Source organism: Cimex lectularius, unplaced genomic scaffold (genome assembly GCF_000648675.2).
Source record: "Cimex lectularius strain Harlan isolate CLEC.00 unplaced genomic scaffold, Clec_2.1 scaffold131, whole genome shotgun sequence".
NCBI classification, from domain to species: Eukaryota; Metazoa; Arthropoda; class Insecta; order Hemiptera; family Cimicidae; genus Cimex; species Cimex lectularius.
This window is the reverse complement of record NW_019392685.1, coordinates 166,355-186,278: the sequence shown is the minus strand read 5'-3', so window position 1 is coordinate 186,278 and position 19,924 is coordinate 166,355. Positions and strand designations below refer to the sequence as shown.

General features: G+C 33.6%; 3 protein-coding genes across 3 annotated transcripts; 1 reads left to right on the top strand and 2 right to left on the bottom strand.

Annotated features, from left to right (window-relative positions):
• Positions 1–83: 83 nt before the first annotated feature.
• On the top strand, positions 84–14,881 carry LOC106663112 (the record flags this gene model as incomplete). Its single annotated transcript, XM_024225740.1, has 9 exons — positions 84–162; positions 9,969–10,127; positions 11,789–12,026; positions 12,091–12,295; positions 12,362–12,456; positions 13,702–13,807; positions 14,273–14,332; positions 14,389–14,635; positions 14,697–14,881. Coding segments are annotated over 9 exons (1,206 nt in total), but the record flags the coding sequence as incomplete, so codon positions are not given.
• LOC106663111 (proteasome subunit beta type-4) lies at positions 4,429–5,616 on the bottom strand. The gene is made up of 5 exons (XM_014387690.2): positions 5,402–5,616; positions 5,139–5,345; positions 4,932–5,078; positions 4,662–4,869; positions 4,429–4,595 (listed from the first exon to the last, which is right to left on the bottom strand). Exons 1-5 carry the CDS (start codon positions 5,515–5,517, stop codon positions 4,503–4,505), a joined length of 771 nt encoding a protein of 256 aa, XP_014243176.1. The 5' UTR covers positions 5,518–5,616; the 3' UTR covers positions 4,429–4,502.
• A 420-nt stretch (positions 14,882–15,301) lies between the features above and the next one.
• LOC106662945 (dorsal root ganglia homeobox protein) lies at positions 15,302–19,475 on the bottom strand. The gene is made up of 5 exons (XM_024225739.1): positions 19,398–19,475; positions 16,076–16,322; positions 15,924–16,023; positions 15,725–15,834; positions 15,302–15,664 (listed from the first exon to the last, which is right to left on the bottom strand). Exons 1-5 carry the CDS (start codon positions 19,473–19,475, stop codon positions 15,561–15,563), a joined length of 639 nt encoding a protein of 212 aa, XP_024081507.1. The 3' UTR covers positions 15,302–15,560.
• Positions 19,476–19,924: the final 449 nt, after the last annotated feature.

Genomic DNA, 19,924 nt, shown 5'->3' with positions numbered 1-19,924 from the left:
TGGCGGATTGTAAACAAAAACCCTCCGCCGGAAGCGGCCACCTTCCAACTCACTTCAGTTATTATTCACCATTATTATATTAATTATTGTCACGCATTAGCAAAAACCAACCAAAAAATTACAATTCAAATCACCACAAACATCAACATTCACAAGTAACCGGCAAGTCATTCATTACTTATTTTTAAATAACATTATCGTGCATTCTGGTGAATACTGTTTATCTTTTTTCATCCTCCATCGCCACATTATTTATCAATCATTGAGAAATTTACAAAATCAATCAGTACAAAAGTTTAAAGATGGCGGAAATTTACTATTTTTCCATCCTAATTTTTAAAAACCTAGTCTCTGTTTTCATTTTTTTTCTTTAATCCTGCTTTCATATATGAACTAATTTCTGAGAAATTATTATTATATTATTTGTTTATTTTTAAGTTGTAAAATCGCTTTTAATTCAAAATACGGGGAACAATTTAATCAAAGATGGCGACAATTTAATATTTTTCCATCCTAATTTTTAAAGACCTAGTCTCTGCTTTCATTTTATTTTATTTTTTTTTCTTTAATCCTGCTTTCATATATGAATTAATTTCTGAGAAATTACTATTATATTATTTGTTTATTTTTAAGTTGTAAAATCGCTTTTAATTCAAAATACAGGGAACAATTTAATCAAAGATGGCGGAAGTTTAATAGTTTTCCATTCAATTTTTTAATGACCTAGTGTCTGCTTTTATTTTATTTTCTTTGTTTTTTGTTTTCCTTAAATCCTGTTTTCATGTATTAATTAATTTCTGAGAAATTATTATTAAATGATTTGTTTATTTTTAAGTTGTAAAATCGCTTTTAATTCAAAATACAGGGGAACAATTTAATCAAAGATGGCGGATATGCAATGAATCTCCAAATTTCATAAAATTTTGGTCCCCTCTTGTTCAAAAAAATATTCATATATTTCTGAGAAGTTTTGTAGGCATTTTGTCTATTTTCTTGACTGACACTATTGTTATTCGTTTATTTATGAGAATTTTTCAAAATTAAATAGGTACAAAAGTAAAAAAAAATATATATGGCATAAGTTGAGAAAATATGTCTCAGCTCAATACAAAATCTTGTAAGGTGTTTTTTTTAAATTTATTTCTGAGAAATTTTTCTACGTTTTTTCAAGTGTGAAGAATAAAAATACAAAAAAAAGTTCATAGAACAGGAAAAAATTCTATATTTTTTCATCCAGCATGTTTAACAATTAAAACCTTAAAGTTTGTCCAATATTCAAAATCTATCAATTTTGACCGAATTGTACTGGCATCCTATTAAATTTTAAGACAATTATGACAACACACAGCAGGTATATTGATTAAATCATTGATTGATTTCTGAGAAATTTATAGCTGGGGAAATATGGGCTAATCTACTTTCTATATAGTTTATAACATCACTATTTGTTCAATTAATCACCATTTGTTAACTTCTGGGAATTTTCTGTGAGTAGAATGACATTTGTTAAAAAGAGCACATTTTTGGACAAATGAATGGTTTTTTATCACTAGAAAGTTCACAGTAATTTAAGATAAATGGTAGATAATAGTCATCTGTTGAAGTTTGACTAGCATAACATCTAATAAAGAAGTTGGTTATTAACTTATGGGAAGTTTAGGAAAATTTCTTAGGAATAAAGAAGTTGGTTATTAATTAATGAGAAATTTTAAAGATTCAAGTTGTTCAATCGATATAAAAGTTCAAACAAATATGGCATAAGTGGAATATTTTCTCACCATTGTAAAATATTGTAATGTGTTTTAATTTATTTCTGAGAAATTTTCCAACATTTTGACAAGTGTAAAGAACAAAAGTGCAGAAAAAATATTAATAGAACAGGAAAAAATTCTATATTTTTCCTGTTATAAAACCATTAAATTATTGTGCGAACTGTAATTCTACTTTTGTTAATTATGTCATTTTTATATTAAATTAAAAACCTCGTGTCATATAAAAATCATACTATTTCGACCACATCATTATTACATTATTTCTGAGAAATTTTCTTACATTTAGATAAGTAGGAAGATGTTACATCACTAGAAAGTCCATTTAAGAAAAAACAGTTTTTGCTTCCTCTATTGATGATTGGCATAATGTCTTTCTACTTAAAGTAATTTTAAAAAATTTCTTATAAACAAATTAAATAATAAACAAAAATATTATAACGTTTTGCACCATTAAAAACATTGGAGTTTTGCTTGTTGATCACACTTTACTGATATGTCATTGTACTCAACTAAATTTAAGAAGACTTCTCCAAAATCTCCATACTAAAAAAAAAAAAAGAGAGAAAGAGAAAGCAGAAAGTTTCCTTGTTTTTAACTAGCAATTTTATCCCCTGTTGTGTCTTAATTTGTTTAAAATCTTTATTAGTTAATTTCTGAGATATTTTCCTGTATTTCTTTGATTAGAACAACAGTTTAAAAAAAAATTTAAAAAGTACAGCATTGTCAGAAATCCCCTGTTTTTCAAGCTGCAAAACCTCATGCCCTAATCTACTTTCTATATTACATCATTTGTTTATTTCTGAGACATAATCTCACATTCTGACATATCGGGATATCAAATTAATCAACAATTATATTAATCAAATAGTTTTGTTTAATTATACTTATTTATATACTGTGGCATTTCTCTGTTTAATATGCAGGGCGATGAACTAGTTTTCATCTGACATACAGACTCAACATTGATGGCTAAATAATGAAATTCATCTGACAGGACAGCCAGCAAGTATTATTTATTAATATGAAGTCTTAAAATTCACCTAAATGCACAATAATTGCTCCAAAATTATTTTATAAATAACATATTTATTTAATAATAGCTCTCAAGGTTTTACAGCTAGGCAAAGATTCTGTCTCTACTGTAAACTTTGTTTGTTTCGACATATTTCATTAATTCAAAATAAACTGAAATTTACAAAAGATCTCTAATTAATTAAAGAGTAATGATATAATGAAAATTAATTAAAATCTTAGAGATTGGATTTTGATTGCATTTCTTTTTTACAGTAGGAAACAAGAATATTTGAAGTTTGACCAATTTGACATCCCGATTCATCTAAATGTGCGATTATTTCTCAGAAATAAGCGAATGATGATGTAACATAGAAAGTAGATTAGGTCATGAGGTTTTGCAGCTTGAAAAAACGGGATTTCTGACAATGCTGAACTATTTTTTTTTACTCGTTCTAATCAAAGAAATCCAGAAAATTTTTCAGAAATTAACAAATACATATACAAGGGATAGAACTGTTGAGGGGGGGAAATCGACTTTCTGCTTTCTCTTTTTTTATAAAGGCCTACTGAGATCACTTGTTTTACAATGAAACACACAATGATTTCACACAAATTTAAATTACACAAAATATTTTCTGTATGGAGATTTCTTTTAATTTTTCTTAAATTTCTTTGAGTAAAATAATGTTATATCAGTAAAAACTGATCAACACTGGCAGAAATTCAATGTTTTTAATGGTGACTAAATGATATTTTTTATTTCATTTGCTTATTTATAAGAAATTTTCTAAAATTACTTCAAGTAGAAAGACATCATGCGAGGCAAAGTTAATAGAGGAAGCAAATACTGATTTTACATAAATCACCGTGGCCTTTCAAGTGATGGAATGTCTTCCTAGTTATCTAAATGTAAGAAAATTTCTCAGAAATAATGTAATAATGATGTGATCGAATTAGTATAATTTTTTTATGACACAAGGTTTTAAATTTGATATAAAAATGACATAATTAAGAAAGTAGAATTGTAGTTCACACAATAATTTAATGGTTTTATAACAGGAAAAATATAGAATTTTTTCCTGTTCTATGAATGTTTTTTTGAATTTTTGTTTTTCACACTTGTCAAAATGTAGGAAAATTTCTCAGAAATAAATTAAAACACACATTACAAGATTTGATATAAAGTCTTCCATTTTTCCGCATATGTTGTTCTCTTTTAAACTCACTGTCCTTCTAAAATACACAAAAAATTCTCTGTTATTAACAAATGGTGATGTTAAAAACTCTAAAGGAAGCAGATTAGCCCACGTTTCACAGCTATAAAAGTTCTCAGAAATTAATCAATGTAAAATATACAAGCTGTGTTTGTCACAATTATCTAATTCGATATCAGTAAATTCACTCAAATTTGATAGGCTTTGAATACTGGACAAACTTGAATATTTTAATTATTAAACATGCTACAAATAAGAAAAATTGAACTTAACAAATAAGTAGTCATGACATATTTTTAACATCGCCCTAATTCAGTATATATGTTACATAAAATATAACATGTTTTAAAAAAATCAATAAAGCTTTTTATATGAAGTCCTGTGGTGTAATTCTAGATGGAAATCAGTCAAAATACAAATACACTACATAAAGATGAACATTTCAACATCATTTATTTATGACATACAAAATTATCACGAATTAATATTATAGAAAATTAATTTATTTGACGAAATGCGCAATTTCCCAGTTGCTCTGAAGTTCCTTCTCTTTGCTCACATTGACGCCTTCCGATGTGACAGTAGCAACCCTGAACTGAAAAAAAAAAAATTATTCACAAAAATTATTTTTGAAAATTTAACATTAAAAAAATATACATACCACAGGGAGTGAACGACAATCTCTGTAATAAAGGACTTCGAGGCATTTTGTCAGGACGGCCACGGCTTGATCTTTAGTCATTTTCTCAACACCGCCGCTCTTTGCAACGGAGTCGCGCAACATCGGGAGGGCAAGGTGCGATCCCATGCCTGTCGCGATGCAAGAGTCCTCGTAGGCAAGGCCCAACTTGTCGACTGCTCCCAAAAACCTAGAAACAAAATATTATCATCATGGTATCATCATTATTGATAAAGATTGGTAAACGCTTACGATTTTCCATCACTGAACCCTGCGACGACGATACTGTTCCAGAGCGGATCGAACTTTGATCTCCTGGAGTACATCACTCTCGTGAGCCATGTATAGAGGGAAATGGCTTTCATTTGATACCCGTCTTCCAATATATCTTCACTTATGCTACATAAAAAATTTAAAAATTGAATAAACGAGCAGACAGGGAGTGGTAAATTGTAAAACCTTCTCTGCTCGATGACGTCTTTCATATATTGAAAGTCTGCGTAGTCACCGTTGGACGCCATTACGATCTGGTTGTTCACCTTGATGAGCCTTTCGAGCGATGAGAAACGCGCCATGCTACCGTAATAACCGCCAACATCTGCTGCTACGGCGACTCCACCGTTGAACTTAACAGCCACCACGGATGAAGTAGTAGTCATTGGAGAGCTTTAAAAGCGCATGAAATTAAATCAAGAAAAATAAAACTCGACGTGTATACTCACAGTGTCCTTTTGAAAAAGTCAGGCGCTTTCTTGATATTGACCTCATATTTATCGGAGTACCTTTTGGCAGGGCCATTTCCAACCAGGACGCTACCGTAATCAATTTGATTCAGCATATTTAATTCGTAGTATGAGGAAAAAGGGAAAAGTACAGATTAGCAAAGTCACTAACTCTTGCTGACTCTTTCTAAGATGCGGAAGGTTATTTCACTGTTACAAGCTACCCTCAGACAGGGAAATTTTCTAACAAAAAATCCTACTTTATTATATTAAATTTATTTATTATTTAAATAAACCTTAATGTCAACTATTTAATTTCATTATTTATAAACTTTAATTATTTTTTTTAGTTTTTTCTTTTGTCACACATCAAGGAGTAAAGAACTCAGTCAACACTAAAATTTGAGAACCAGTGGTTTTCCTTAGGCTTAAGCTGTTTCACTTTTTATGCCTGTATAATAAAATTCTCTTCTATAAATTCACAAATTGGAGTTTCTTGGACCTGGAGAAGCGTTTTGACGAGGTTTGGTACTTTCTATTAAAATACAAACTAAAAAAAACTTGGTATTCCAAAATATTTTTGACAATTTCTCATCAACTTCTTAGATGAAAGATCTTTCACATTCTTCTCCACTTTTATGCAACTTGGAACATTCCAACCAACCCGAATGCAACCGTGTAAATATTTATGAGGCATGCAATAATAATGTCCAATGCTCGATAACATTGAAAACCTGGAGGTGACACTCCACTGTACTTTAAGGGAACCGCTTGAACTAGAGCTTGGCAGTCACCCTGGTACATCAAGAACTGAACAGTTTGGCACCTAGGGCATCTAAACTGAAAGAACAAAAGTTAAGGAAGGATTTGGTAGATTGGCACAACTTGTCCACTGATGAATGGTAAATTTAAAAAAAAAGTTTCGGTTACAAAAAATAAGTTGTGGACCAGTATCATCCAAGTTGGTCTATGCAATCAAGAGATGTACTCAATTCAACATGACTAAAGGGTACAAAAACTAGAACTTAAGCATCATGCCAGATAGCCAAGCAGCCATCAAACACTAAGTTCAAATGTCGTTAGTTCAAATAACATTGAATTGCAAAACATTCGGTATGCAGAATAAAGTCAGCCTCTGCTGGGGCCCAGGTCATGTGGGAGTAGAAGGCAACGAGAAAGCGGTCACCCTTGCAAGAAAAGGGGCTGCTATAATGCTGATAGGACTTGAACCCTTCTGTGGCGTAGGAATTCACACTATCAATGAGTACCTCAGACAGAAGGATAAAAAGAAAACGAGAACTCATTGAACACAAACAACCCTTGTCAAATATTATAAGGAAAGAAGTAATAGAATGTATCACAGGAAGCAGGAATAACTGCGAATCTTAATAGGACACTGCAAGTTAAATGGACACTTAAAGAAAATTGGAATAATCCAAAATGGCACATGCAGATTCTGCAAAGAGGCAGAAGAGACACCAACACACCTACTAAAAAAACTGCGGTGCTACACTTACCCGCAGAAGGAAGTGCTTTGGGATGTAAATTGTGATCATAGAAGAGATTCAACCATTGAAACCGGGCCTATTGATCAAGTTCCTTGATGAAACAGGACTCACTGATGTGCTTTAGGCAGAGAATGGGGATACAGTAGCTCTTAAAGGGCGCAGTATGTTACACCCCGACTATTTCTTTCTAACATCTACATCTAACGTCGATTTGTATGTTGTCTTTCATTCTTGTGTGGGGATTCCAAGATAGTCATTTATCCATGAAAAGTCCAAAATAATGCATGAGACCAGTGGTAGGCAATGGGGTTCCAATTTAGACTCACTGGTGGACAGAAACTTTTACATAAAGTAAAATTTATCTCTTCGCTTTTCATTCTCCATTTTGTGATTCATACTGTTAATTCAATCAGGTGTAATATTTTGAACTGCAAACTAAACGGACATTTAAAGAAGATTGGTATAACCCAAAATGACACGAGCGGATTTTCCAAAGAAGCAGATGAGACACCGACACACCTATTAACAAAATGTGGTGCTAGACTTGCTCACAGACAGAGGAAGTGCTTTGGGATGAATAACATGATTGTACAAAAAATTCAGCCACTGAAACGGGGCCTGCTAATCAAAATCCATGATGAAATAGGACTCACCAGTGTGCTAAAGGCACACAATAGCTTTTAAAGGGTGCAGTGCATTACACCCTGACTAATACACCTACACCTACAAATAATTAAAGATACAAATTCCCTCAAAAAATTGCATGAATATTTTTTTGACCCACTCTATATTATGAATTAATTCTAATATTTCTTAACTCTTAGCCACAGCTACCTGGTATTCGGGTCTAGCACTTCCACCCCAGCCTACCAACGGTCGAACGCTAGAAGGACCCCAGACCTTGACCATCCCTTAAGCCCAATTCATTTGATGCTATTAAAATTTAATTTTTGTCTCTTTTATAAATTTATGCATATATTTATATATCTTCTAGGCTTAGTATCTGGACATAATTAAATGGACATTTCTCTAAGCTTATCACTTTTTCAAACAAGTCTTTCCTATGCTTATTATGTTTAGGGCTGTTCATAATTATATGCTCTGGTGTTTCCTCTACCTTACATATATTACATACTGGCGAGTTTTTTATGTTTAGCCTGTACAGGTATGAATTACATATATGTCGGATCTCAACCGGCATATAGTTCAGCAGAAGTCTTTTCCTACTAACTGTTGATTTGTTGTTCCTATTGTTTATTCCTTCTAAGGCTAGCTAACAGATCACTTTTGGGTAACTTCACCTCTGTTTCATGTACGTTCACCTTCTCATTTATCTCAATCCCTATGTAGCTTCTTATACACGCAAGGTACAGCATTTTACCTTGGGTATACAACCTTTCTAAATGGGACATATTTGAAGGCATGTACTATTATATGAGAGCATATTTCTTTTGTCGTCCAACAGTTGTAATGCACTTTTGCTATCTGTCAAAATTGCAATGTTCTTATTCCTCAGCCCATGTGCATATTCTAACGCTCGCCCTAATTACACTATTCATAACGACATCCCGTTTGTACATGAACTCATCAAAACCCACTATAAAAAATTCCACCAATCACTAAACACACAATAATCTTTTAGTACGATATTAAATTTATCACTTCCAACCCTGCCTGAAAATCCTCCAAGACGATTAAAACAATAGTGGCCCTGAGACCTCATTGAGTGAAGACTGAACAAGACTAGTGTGAAGGAATGTTGCCACTGGGCAACTTCTCCTGCAAGAGACTCAAATGAAAAATTCAACTTATATGAATATATTTACTACTATAGTATATATTTACAACATACAGGGTGTCCCAGTTCACCATTGGATATATCAATGTAAAGCATATTAGATGAAGAAGTTTTTGTGAAATTTGACAAGTTGTAGGTATTTTTTTGTAACCTCAGTAGAACGTTCAATCATGATTCAAATTTTAAATTTTGTAATTTTGAATGTTCCAACTGATATTGGCTACCATTTTATGTCATTCAGATTATTGCAAATAGAAGTATTACACAGCAAATTTAGCGTTCTTTTAAATGGTGTAATTGGATTTGTTGTAGTCTCAACATTTTGGAAGTTGTAAGAGTTTTTTAAGGTAGTGAAAAGTTGAAAAAACCTAAACTAAATTGACGAATATCTTCGAAATAGAGAGCTTTCCGAAAATTTTCTCCTGGGCATTTTTTGCTCCAAACGAAGAGTAGAATCGATTCCCTGAGTTTTGTCAGAAGGAACTGGGACACCCTGTATATTTACTTAACACAATATTTGTAGTCGTATATATATATATATCAGATAAATGTAATAATAAAAAATAAAAAAAATTAACTTTATTATAAAAAGGCCTGATCGGTTTGTATTCAGGTTCGATCAAGACCTCTGGGTCTCTGTTCCTAATAAAAAGGATTCAGAGTTGGGCCCCTCTTGTAACACCGTAACACACACACACACACACACACACACACACACACACACACACACACACACACACACACACACACACANATATATATGTTATACAGTGAAGGACAAAGGATTCCTCCCTGTGGGAGCCCTTTATGGCGACTTTTGAACCTATTACTTTATCACCAAACTTTTATGTTTCTATTATTATATAAATCCACTGTGTTGTGACAGAATTTAACTGGTAGTCCTATGTTTTCCATTTTTTGTAACAATATGCCGGGGATAATTTGTAACTTATTATATTTAATGTAATATGAAAGTGTTGATCGATTGTACAATCGATAGACTTTGTTAATTAAGATTAATTTTATAAGAAACGCTTTCGATTTTTTAAATATTATTTCATAGTTTAATTAGTGTTTATTTATTTATTTATTAGGGGTAGAGAAAGATGTGTATGGATTTTTTTTTCTTTTGAAACTATCTGATTAAGATTGATTTTTGTAGGTTTGACGGTTGTTTTTTAAAATATTTTTTTAGGTTTTGCATTTTGCTTTAGTTTTTGTTTTAAACTATGTGAAAATTAGGGAAATATTTTTTTTGTAGTATGGAGGACGTCACATTCTGCTTGTAGACGAAGTGCGCTCTGCGGATCCGTGTCAGAACTGACAAGAAGGCCGGATCGACTCACAAGGTCTAAGGGGAAGTGCTGCCTGCAGTCGTCTCCGGGAAGGATACCCGTTCGCCGAGTCGGAAAGTTCTCAGGTTTGTTTTTAAGTATCAAGTCCGTCTCTGGGGGACTTAACGGACTTGACATGGCGGCCGTTTCCAGTTCCTCACCGTCGGCCTGAAGCCCAAAACAAACAAATTATAGTAAAAATGGCCGATGGTTCCAACGAGGGACGACGTCGGACCAGGGCCGAGGAGATGGACCGGCCCGTCAGACTGGACATCGGTCTAGGAGAGCCGCAGAATCTGCCCAGAGCAGGATCCATCTCTCCCGACTGGCCCCGGCCTTCAGGTTCGACACTTATTTCAATTAATACAACAAAACAAATACTAAACTAACTACTGGAGGACAACTCTCCCGGGTGAAAGGTCCATGAGAACGAGAACAAACCCTAGGCATTAGGGTTAAACATTCGACACAAAAACCCCATCAAATGTCATCTATTCAATGTGTAACTTTTCAAAAATGTACTTTAAAGCTTTTCTCGACTACACATACCGACTTTCACCTCACCATCCGACAACATTCACCGACTCACTACATCCAACAACACTGTGACCATTTTGTTTAGGCTTATTGACAGTGATTTTTTTCTAAGCAATTAATACAACAAAACAAATACTAAACTAAACAGAACATCCTAGAGGACAACTCTCCCGGGTGAAAGGTCGCTGAGAACAAGAATGAACCCTAGGCGGTAGGGTCAAATATTCGACACAAAAACCCATCAAATTTCATCTATTCAACATGTAACTTTTCAAAAATGTTGTGCTTTAAAGCTTTTCTCGACTACACTTACCGACTTTCACCTGACCATTCGACAACATTCACCGACTCACAATATCCAACAATCACTGTGGCCATTTTGTTTAGGCTTATTGACAATTATTTTTTCTATGCTTTGTATTCTTAGGTTTATTTAATCGAGGGATTCGAACTGGTCGGATCTTACAATATCAACGGTCTATTTTAATATCACTCATCACTTTAATGTGCTACAATAATAATTGACAAAATTCTCAGACTCTTGGCCATTGGTTGTCGTCTGACATGTCTGAGAATAATAATGAAACTTTTTATGAGGATTTGAACAAAATGGTCATTTCGTTCACATCCTCATAAAAAAGTTTCATTATTCTATACTCTGACATTGAATGATTACAATCCAACTGGTGGTAAATTAATCTAAAGTGTCATTTTTTCCCATCAAGCAACCGATCACAAACTCTAATTGATTCAGTTGATCGTTCGTTTTCATCTGACATGCAGCAGTACACATTTTGTAATGGCTTATCTCATATTTAAATGCACACTAATTAAGTTTAATTACAAAAAACAATTAAGTTTTTTTTGTTGATTTAAACATGAAGTTTATTTGTTTAAATTTGCAATAGCTTTGTTCTATTAAATATTATGATATTTTATACACTTTGATCATATGTTTATTAAATATTTTCTTTATTTATTAAATTGTGAGTTATAGTATTTACATAATTGTTATACTTAATTTGTTCAACAAAATAAAAAATATATAAAAAAAATATTTTAAAAGGAAAACAAATAGTCGGCATTCTGTAAGGTACACACTCTGGACTGAAACACTCTGTCTCTTTTGTCTTTTAAATTGTCAGTGTCGAATGTGGAAAAAGTAATTGTTTTTTGTTTTTTTAAAGAAAGTTTTTGCATTTAATTGTAGGGGAAGGTAGCTGTTTTTCGTTTCGGCACTTCCTGAGGGAGTCAGATACCCCTCGTCAGCCTCAGCAGGGAGAAGGTCTACCGCCGGGTACACCGCCACCATCGCCGCGACTCGACATGGCCTCGGCGTTGCCGGATTTTGTTCAAGACCACCTTGTAATGGAGCAGAGCTACCTCGGCTCTCCTTCTGGGAGTGGAGCCTTCCGGCTTGAAAACATCCCGCAGCACCTTGCGGCATTGTAAGTCGTTTTCTTTCCACCGATTCAAATTGAGGTCTTATAATGTAATTTTTTGTTTAAATAGACAAAGGGATGGCGATTTTCCAGTCCGGGGCGACATCCCCTTTGACCTCATGGCTTCCAACAACCCTCAACGACAGCAGGGTTCTGATGCTTCGGGCAGTATCACTTCCAATGGAGCATCTGACATACAATCATCTAGCAAACGGCTTCCTGATTTCCTCAGCGATGGTCCTATCAGGCGTGAGACCCCGCAGCAGGCGAATCCAGTATGCATGCTGTTTTTAAAAATCTCTTCTTTTTTTTAATGGTAATTTAAAAAAAAATATTTTCAGCTCCAGATTGAAAACGAAAGGCTGCAAGAGGAAAATGAAAGGATGCGCCTTGAGCTCGAGATGCTCAGGCAACAGCTCAGCCAACAAGTTCAGAGGTAAATATTTATTTAGGTAGTTTTTGATCATTTTGGTCTGTCAGTTAGTTTCCAGCTTCTCAACATCTTCAGTGATCATTGTATGAGGGTATATCAAATATAAACATGACTCTGTGATAGTGCAATATGATTAAAAAATATCGGAGATAGTTAGAGATGGTGCAGAGATTTTGTCTTGAGATTTCAACCAACCACAGGGAAGACGTGGTAGGCCTTTCGTTGTGGATGACGAACAATACGAAATGTTGATTGAAGAAAATTCACATAAGACAACAAGGGTTATTGTGGAAAAGCTTAGTGTTTACCACTCAACTGTTGTTGGCCATCTGAAGCAAATTGGTAAAGTAAAGAAGCTCAACAGAAACTAACCGAAGCCCAAATAAATCGACGCTTTGAAATTTTGCACATATTTTCTGTTGTGTGACCAAAATTTCTTGATTGAATCATCACATGAGATGGGAAATGAATTCTGCACGATAACGAGGCATTCAGGTCAGGACAAGGATGAAGCGCCAAAACACTTTCCGAAACCAAATTTGCTCCCAAAAGGTATGGTTACTGTTTGGTGGTGTACAGTTATACATATTTCTTGAATTATAGTGTAACTATCACAGCAGAGAAATATTGCCATGAAATTGACAAAATGCACGGGAAGCTGCAACGTCTTTGTCCATCGTTGGTAAACCGTAAGAGGTAGATTCTTGTTCACGATAACCAGGGCACATGTCGCGATGCCAATCCTGTGTAAATTTAAGGACTGAAACCTTACTTCACCTTCCCAATTCACCAGACCTCTTGCCTACTACAAATTTCCAATTTTTTGATGCATTTTGATCATTTCTTGAAGAATAAAATTTTTAGATCGCAGTGAAGCCAAAAACGCCTTCCAACGCTTTATTGTGAATTGAAATAAAGATTTTTATGTCAGCGGAATAAAACTGCTTTTTACACATTGGCAAAGATGTACAGATTGGGATGGAAACTATTCCAATAAATTTTCTTTATTTTATAAAAATTAAAAATAATTTTGGCTGCCTATTCAAAACCTGCATTATTTGAACTAGCCCAATATACATATAAATCAGACCCACCACAGAAGATAATGAGAAATTGAAATACGTCTGACAGACCAGAATAGCAATGGTAAGCAGTCCGAAATAATCAGAAACTACAAATATATATATATTTTTTTTAAATTGATGGCTAGAAGAAAACTTCAAATTTTTGTTTTGTTTTAATATATAGAAACGAATCTCTGGAAGTTGAACTGAACAGGCAGATGAGTCGAGAAAGGTCAAACCCGACTTTACACAATAATGAAAAACTTGAAGACGAATTATTCAAGATGACAGTAAGTTGTGGTTTATTAAGTTCCTTTTTGAAACTTTGTTTATACCATTCAACCGCACTGATCCTCCAGTTAATTTCGAAATTAACTCCACCTCCCAACTGGGGACAAGGTTCGGTACCAAATACATTGACAAATTTTTGCACGATATCTGGATAAATGCTACCTCCGGACATACAGACTGGAAGTATGGCTACCAGATAAACATTCTAATATCCACCCCATCCAAATTGACATACAAATAATCCTAAAAAATCCTTAATCCTCTATCTGCCCCGATTACTGCAAGTTTTATAAAACCGCCCAACCACCATAAATCCTCAAATCAAAAAACTCATCCTGATGATTCCTTTAAGGCTACGGGATTTCCTATCTTATATTTTTTCTTTCTAGGTGTTACTTGTTATGGATAGAAGGTAGTTCTAATGTACTGCATGTCCTTTACTTTTTTTTTTAATTTATTTATAGAAACGAGCTATGGCTGCAGAGAACAGGGCTGCAAAGCTGAAAGAATACGTTGATTCGTTGGTATGTTGTCAATATAAATCATAGGTGGTTATTTGTTGTTAAATGGTGGTGCTTAGTCGCAGGCACAGTGCGGCTCGATGGGAGCGGCTTCGACATCGGCGCATCAGACTCAGAGCGAGCGTCTCGCCAGCCAGCTCCGTAACGCGGCCAACACGGCCGAAGTGTCGCTTCGCCAGCTGCTCAACGGCGTCGAGAACCTCCGCTACCTCGCCAACACGCTCGAGCCAGTCCATCCGGCCAAGGTCGTTGCGTCCGACAGCGACGAAGACTACGACACCGAAATGACAGACTCGAATCGGCCAGGTATATCTAGGTCTAATATTAATCTTCTTCTTTATAAATAATAATTTTTTTTATTGTACAGGAGGGAGCTATCGATGATGTCTAGAGGATACTGTGTTGTGCCCAGATAGACTGATGTACAGAAATACCAATAAACGGAAACGAAAAAAACAAAAAAATTGTATAAAGTGAATATCCCGATGTAATTATCATGGAGTCGACCCTTGTAATATAGTGTTTTTAATTCACTTATATATATAAAAAAAATGAAAGAAAAAAATATTTAAAACTATTTTTCCCTGTAGTCTGTTAACAAAAACTTAGATTTTAATTTATTTAAAATATTTATTTTTTCTTTTTATCTCATTATTATTATTAATTATTATTATTATTGCAATTTTTGTACATAGAACAATATATATTATATACATTTTTTTGTTTATGTATTTATTTGATAGACATAGCAATACCTTGACGCCTTTTATAACGTAACTTTTATTAAATTATTAACCTAGCATTTTATTGTCAAAATTTTTGAGGAGGATGTGGTTAAAAAAATTAATTTAAAAAATGTTTTACCCCCTCAGAAATTTTGGTAATGAAACGCTAGTTAATAATTTAAGAAAAATTAACTTATAAAAGACATCAAGGATTTATATATATTATATTGTAAAGGAAAACAATATAGACAATCTCAAATCACTATATTTTGTATGTATTTACAAGAAAATGTCTACAAAAGGGAAAAAAGGATATTTACACGTTTTTGAAAATTTTATTTATTTACAAAGTTTAATTTAAACCCTGATGATTATTTACAGTGATGTAAGTTAATAAAGCAATTTGGTAAAGCCTACATTCTAAAAATGTTTGTTATAAATTTTTTGTTTGTTAATTATTAACATTCCCTAACAGGAAAGATTTCTTTTTATTAAATAATTGAAATTTATTTGTGTTCTGAGTAATTTATAGGCTCATTGTAGTCGTGTGATTCGGAGGGTGGTGTTGGCGGCGTAATCACCCTGGGACTGCGCGATCCGTCGGGCTCGTCTAATTAAAAAAAAGCATATATTATTTTTGTTTAAAGTTTGAAAGTAAGAGACCCCGTACCGGAAGCCCTTTGTATTTGAGGGACGTTGCACGGGCATACCGATGTCAGGCTCTGCACTGAGTAGCTGGAATGAAGCGTTGTCGGCGGTTTCTCGCTCACCAATGTCGGGCTGATGAAAATTTATATGTAAGTACAAAAACAAAAGAAATTTGTTAACTTGATATAACGTAATAATTATAAAATTAATTTTTAACTCACCATGGGATGTTAAGTCTATAATTGATCGGTTCGTTGGAGTTGGAAAGTTTAATCGGTTCTTCATGGTCCTGTTGTCCCGCTAGTGCCTGGTTTCCCCTGCCTTGAAAAAAAATATAAGTTTCGACCGGTCGATCGGTAACGAATGTGTGTACCTATGAGCAATGGAGGCGTGCTCAGGCCGAGGCAGCGGATCCTCCATGCGTCTTGGAGCAGCTGTAGCCTTGCCTGTTTCCTCCATTTGGCCCTTCTGTTCTGAAACCAGACTTGGACCCTCGCCTCGGACAGGCTGATCCTAAGCGCGACTTCCTCCCTGAGGAAGACATCTGGGTAGTGTGTCTTCTGGAAGAGCGACTCGAGCTCCTGCAGCTGTTGCGGGCGAAATGTTGTCCTGTTTCTTCTCTGTACAAAAAATATTTGATTTAAATCAAGATGGACCCTGTCACACCATTCTGTCTTTCAACATCATTACTAGATTAATTTGCAAGTAATTGATCATAGATCATGAATCATATGCTACTATTATCCAATCTCTTATTCATTCTGTAAACATAAATAATAAAGCAAGGTAATCATACTACAACTTCCACCCTGACATGTGCATAAATTATCATTGCACATGATTTTTTGACTATTCAGGTAGATAAATGATCGTAATGATCCATAATTTTCTAACTCCATTATGCATCACAACATATGTCCTGAAATCTAGTCATGCATAATTTTTTTTTCAACTTAGTTAATGTCCTCTTCTGCTCGATAAATGATCATAGATCATGATGATCCATGGTATACCAACTCTTATGCTATCCTACCATCATCCTTATTCCTTACATCTACACATGTGTAAATATATAAACATACATTATTATTGTACTATACAGTTTGATATCTACACATGATCATGGATCATTGTATTATGAACTCACTCCTTGTTACGATCACAATCCAGATCATGACGGTCATTGGATTAGCAACATGATCATACTTTCAACCTGGCATGATTTCACATCATTTCACAAATATGATCATAAATCAGTCACACAGCATATTAAATTGCTTTTAAGTAAATAATCATAAATCATATTTAGTTTCTCTTTATATTATGTATGAAATATATGATCATATCAAGATCTCACTCCATGCTCCGATTACATTCAAATTATGGCCCATTTTGTGACATTATTTTAACTTCTTAACATTTACCTAACATATCGTAAGATTATGTACTAGCACTTGCCATATTACTTGTACATCTGTTACATTCTGACATATTTATGATTATTTGTATTGACAATATGTCAGAAAATATGGTAGGAGAGTATGGTCAAAGCTAGAAAACTACCGCTCAATGATTTATGATTATTTACTTACATGTAAACTGACCGTATATCAAGTTGTAATGATGCCCGGTAATATGGTATTTCATATATAATTATATATAAAAGCAGCAATAATCAATGTGCATTTATTGGAAAGTAAACAGATGCCAGGATGTTTAAATATAAATATCTTCGATTATTTATTAGCAAATCGGATGATATATAAATCAAATTGACCAAACAAATAAGAAAATCTTTGATCATTATGATCTATGAATTTTATTTTTATGTAATTTTAACGATATGTCAAACTAACCGACAACAAATATTAATTGGAAAATATCTGTACAAAATCATCTATGATTATGATTGTAGTCTGACAGTACATAAACAAGTATGATCCCTTACTGTAGTTCTATGATTTTGATTAAATTTAATAGATCGATGATCATTTAATTGTATATAATCTGACAATATAGCAGGATGGACAGTATGTGACAGTAAAATGAGTTAGAAAATAAACGACCATGATGATTGATTTTCAATATTTAAAAATCGCTTAAATATAAGTGCATAATTGGCCAGTATGACAACCTTTGAAAAACCCAGATCATAATTATCTATGATGATTTATTTGCAAATCTTTGAACGTCTGAAAATTAATTTGTAAATGAGAAAATCTCGGATCATTATGATCTATGATAATTTATTTGTGATGTAATATGACGATATATCAGCTGAGCGACAGAAAATAAGGCAGTAGTAGGAAAATCTCAGATCTTAATGATCTATGATTATTTATTTGTCATGTAAGCTGACAATATGGCAAGCTGAACGGCAGAAAATAAGGCTGAAGTAGGAAAATCAAAGATCATTAAGATCTATGATTTTTATATTAAAGTAACCTGACGATATGTCAAGCTGAATGACAAAAAAATTAAAATTAGTAGGAAAATTTCGGATCAGTATGACCTATGATTATTTATTAGTAACGTAATCTGATGATGTACCAAGCCTGTTGTCAGAAAATTGAGATGTAGTTGAAAAATCTTAGATCATTATTATCTATGATCATTAAATTATAGAAAATCTGATGATATGTCAAGCTGAACGACAAAAAAATTAAAATTTCCGATCATTATGATCTATGATTATTTATTAGTAAGGTAATCTGACGATATACCAAGCCGGATGACAGAAAATCAAGATGTAGTTGAAAAATCCCAGATCATTATTTATTTTAAGGTAGTCTGACGATATGTCAAGTTGAATAACATAAAAATTAAGATTAGTAGGAAAATATCGGATCATTATGATCTATGATTATTTATTTGTTATGTATTCTGATATTATGCCAAGCTGAACGGCAGAAAATAATGGCCAAAGTAGGAAAATCACAGATCATTATGATCTATGATTTTTATTTTAAGGTAATCTTTGATATGTTAAGCTGAATGACAAAAAAAATTAAAATTATTAAGAAAATTTCCGATCATTATGATCTATGATTATTTATTAGTAAGGTATCCTGACGATATACCAAATTGATTAAATAATTGATGATTTAGCCAAATCGATGGTTATGATTCGTTGAACAGCAAAGGATTAATGAGTAGTTTCGCTGCGCCCAATCATGACAATTGACGATCAATTATTTCCTAAAATCTGGCGATATTACAGTCAAAATAACTGATCATGATCATGAAAAATACAATGGAGTAGAAAATCATCGATCATAATGATTTGGCGAAATCAAACTGGGGATATATTAGTATGAATGTTGCCTTGGTGGAAAATCCCGATGATTGTTGATCTTCCCTTAAAACTCCACACATAAGACAACCAACAGGAAAAACCACTGATCATGATGATCCTTGATGATTTGCACGTAAAATTACAAAATGAAAGGATGCGAAACTAGTGCAGGTTTTTTAATTCAAATAATTAATTATTATTTTATTTTATTTTTTATACAATTTGACAATGTTTAGATGAGTATTGTTGTTTAAGGGAGGAAAAATGTAAGTACATTTCTATAAAAAACTAAAGATTTGAAATTTTTATGTTTTATTTAAAATTTGATGAGATTTTTATTGTTATTATTTATTAATTTTTATTATGTAATTATTTTATTGATAAATGTTTGTTGGGGTACCTGTCGTCTTCGGCCGAACATGTACTCAGTGAGAAGGTCTCCGGGCATGGGGGAGAGGAAGGGCCCCGGTCCGGCCATGTCTGACGATGGAAAACCACCCGGCCGTATCCGGGCTGCTTTTATACCCGGCCGCCTTCGGGGGTAGGACGCCCCTTTCTGGCCGGATTGGAGCCACCGGCCCGCCCCCGGACACGCCCTCCACCCTTATTGACTTAATAGTGCCCATTATTCGACTTGATACTGGGCCCGCGTCGTCTCGCCTTGCACCTTCCGCCATTGTCAGCGCTAATCCACTTCAACATTGATAGTTCCACTTCTCAAACTACTTTTAAACAAGAAATATTAATTATTTCCTCCTAACCGGATAAAAATAATATGAGAGACCTTCTGTATAAAGTTCATGGTGAACTGGAATTTTTCAACTACATCTCAATTATCTGTCATTCAGCTTGACATGATTACTTTAAAATAAATAATCATGGAACGTAATGATTCGATATTTTCGAACTACATATCGTTATCTGTCA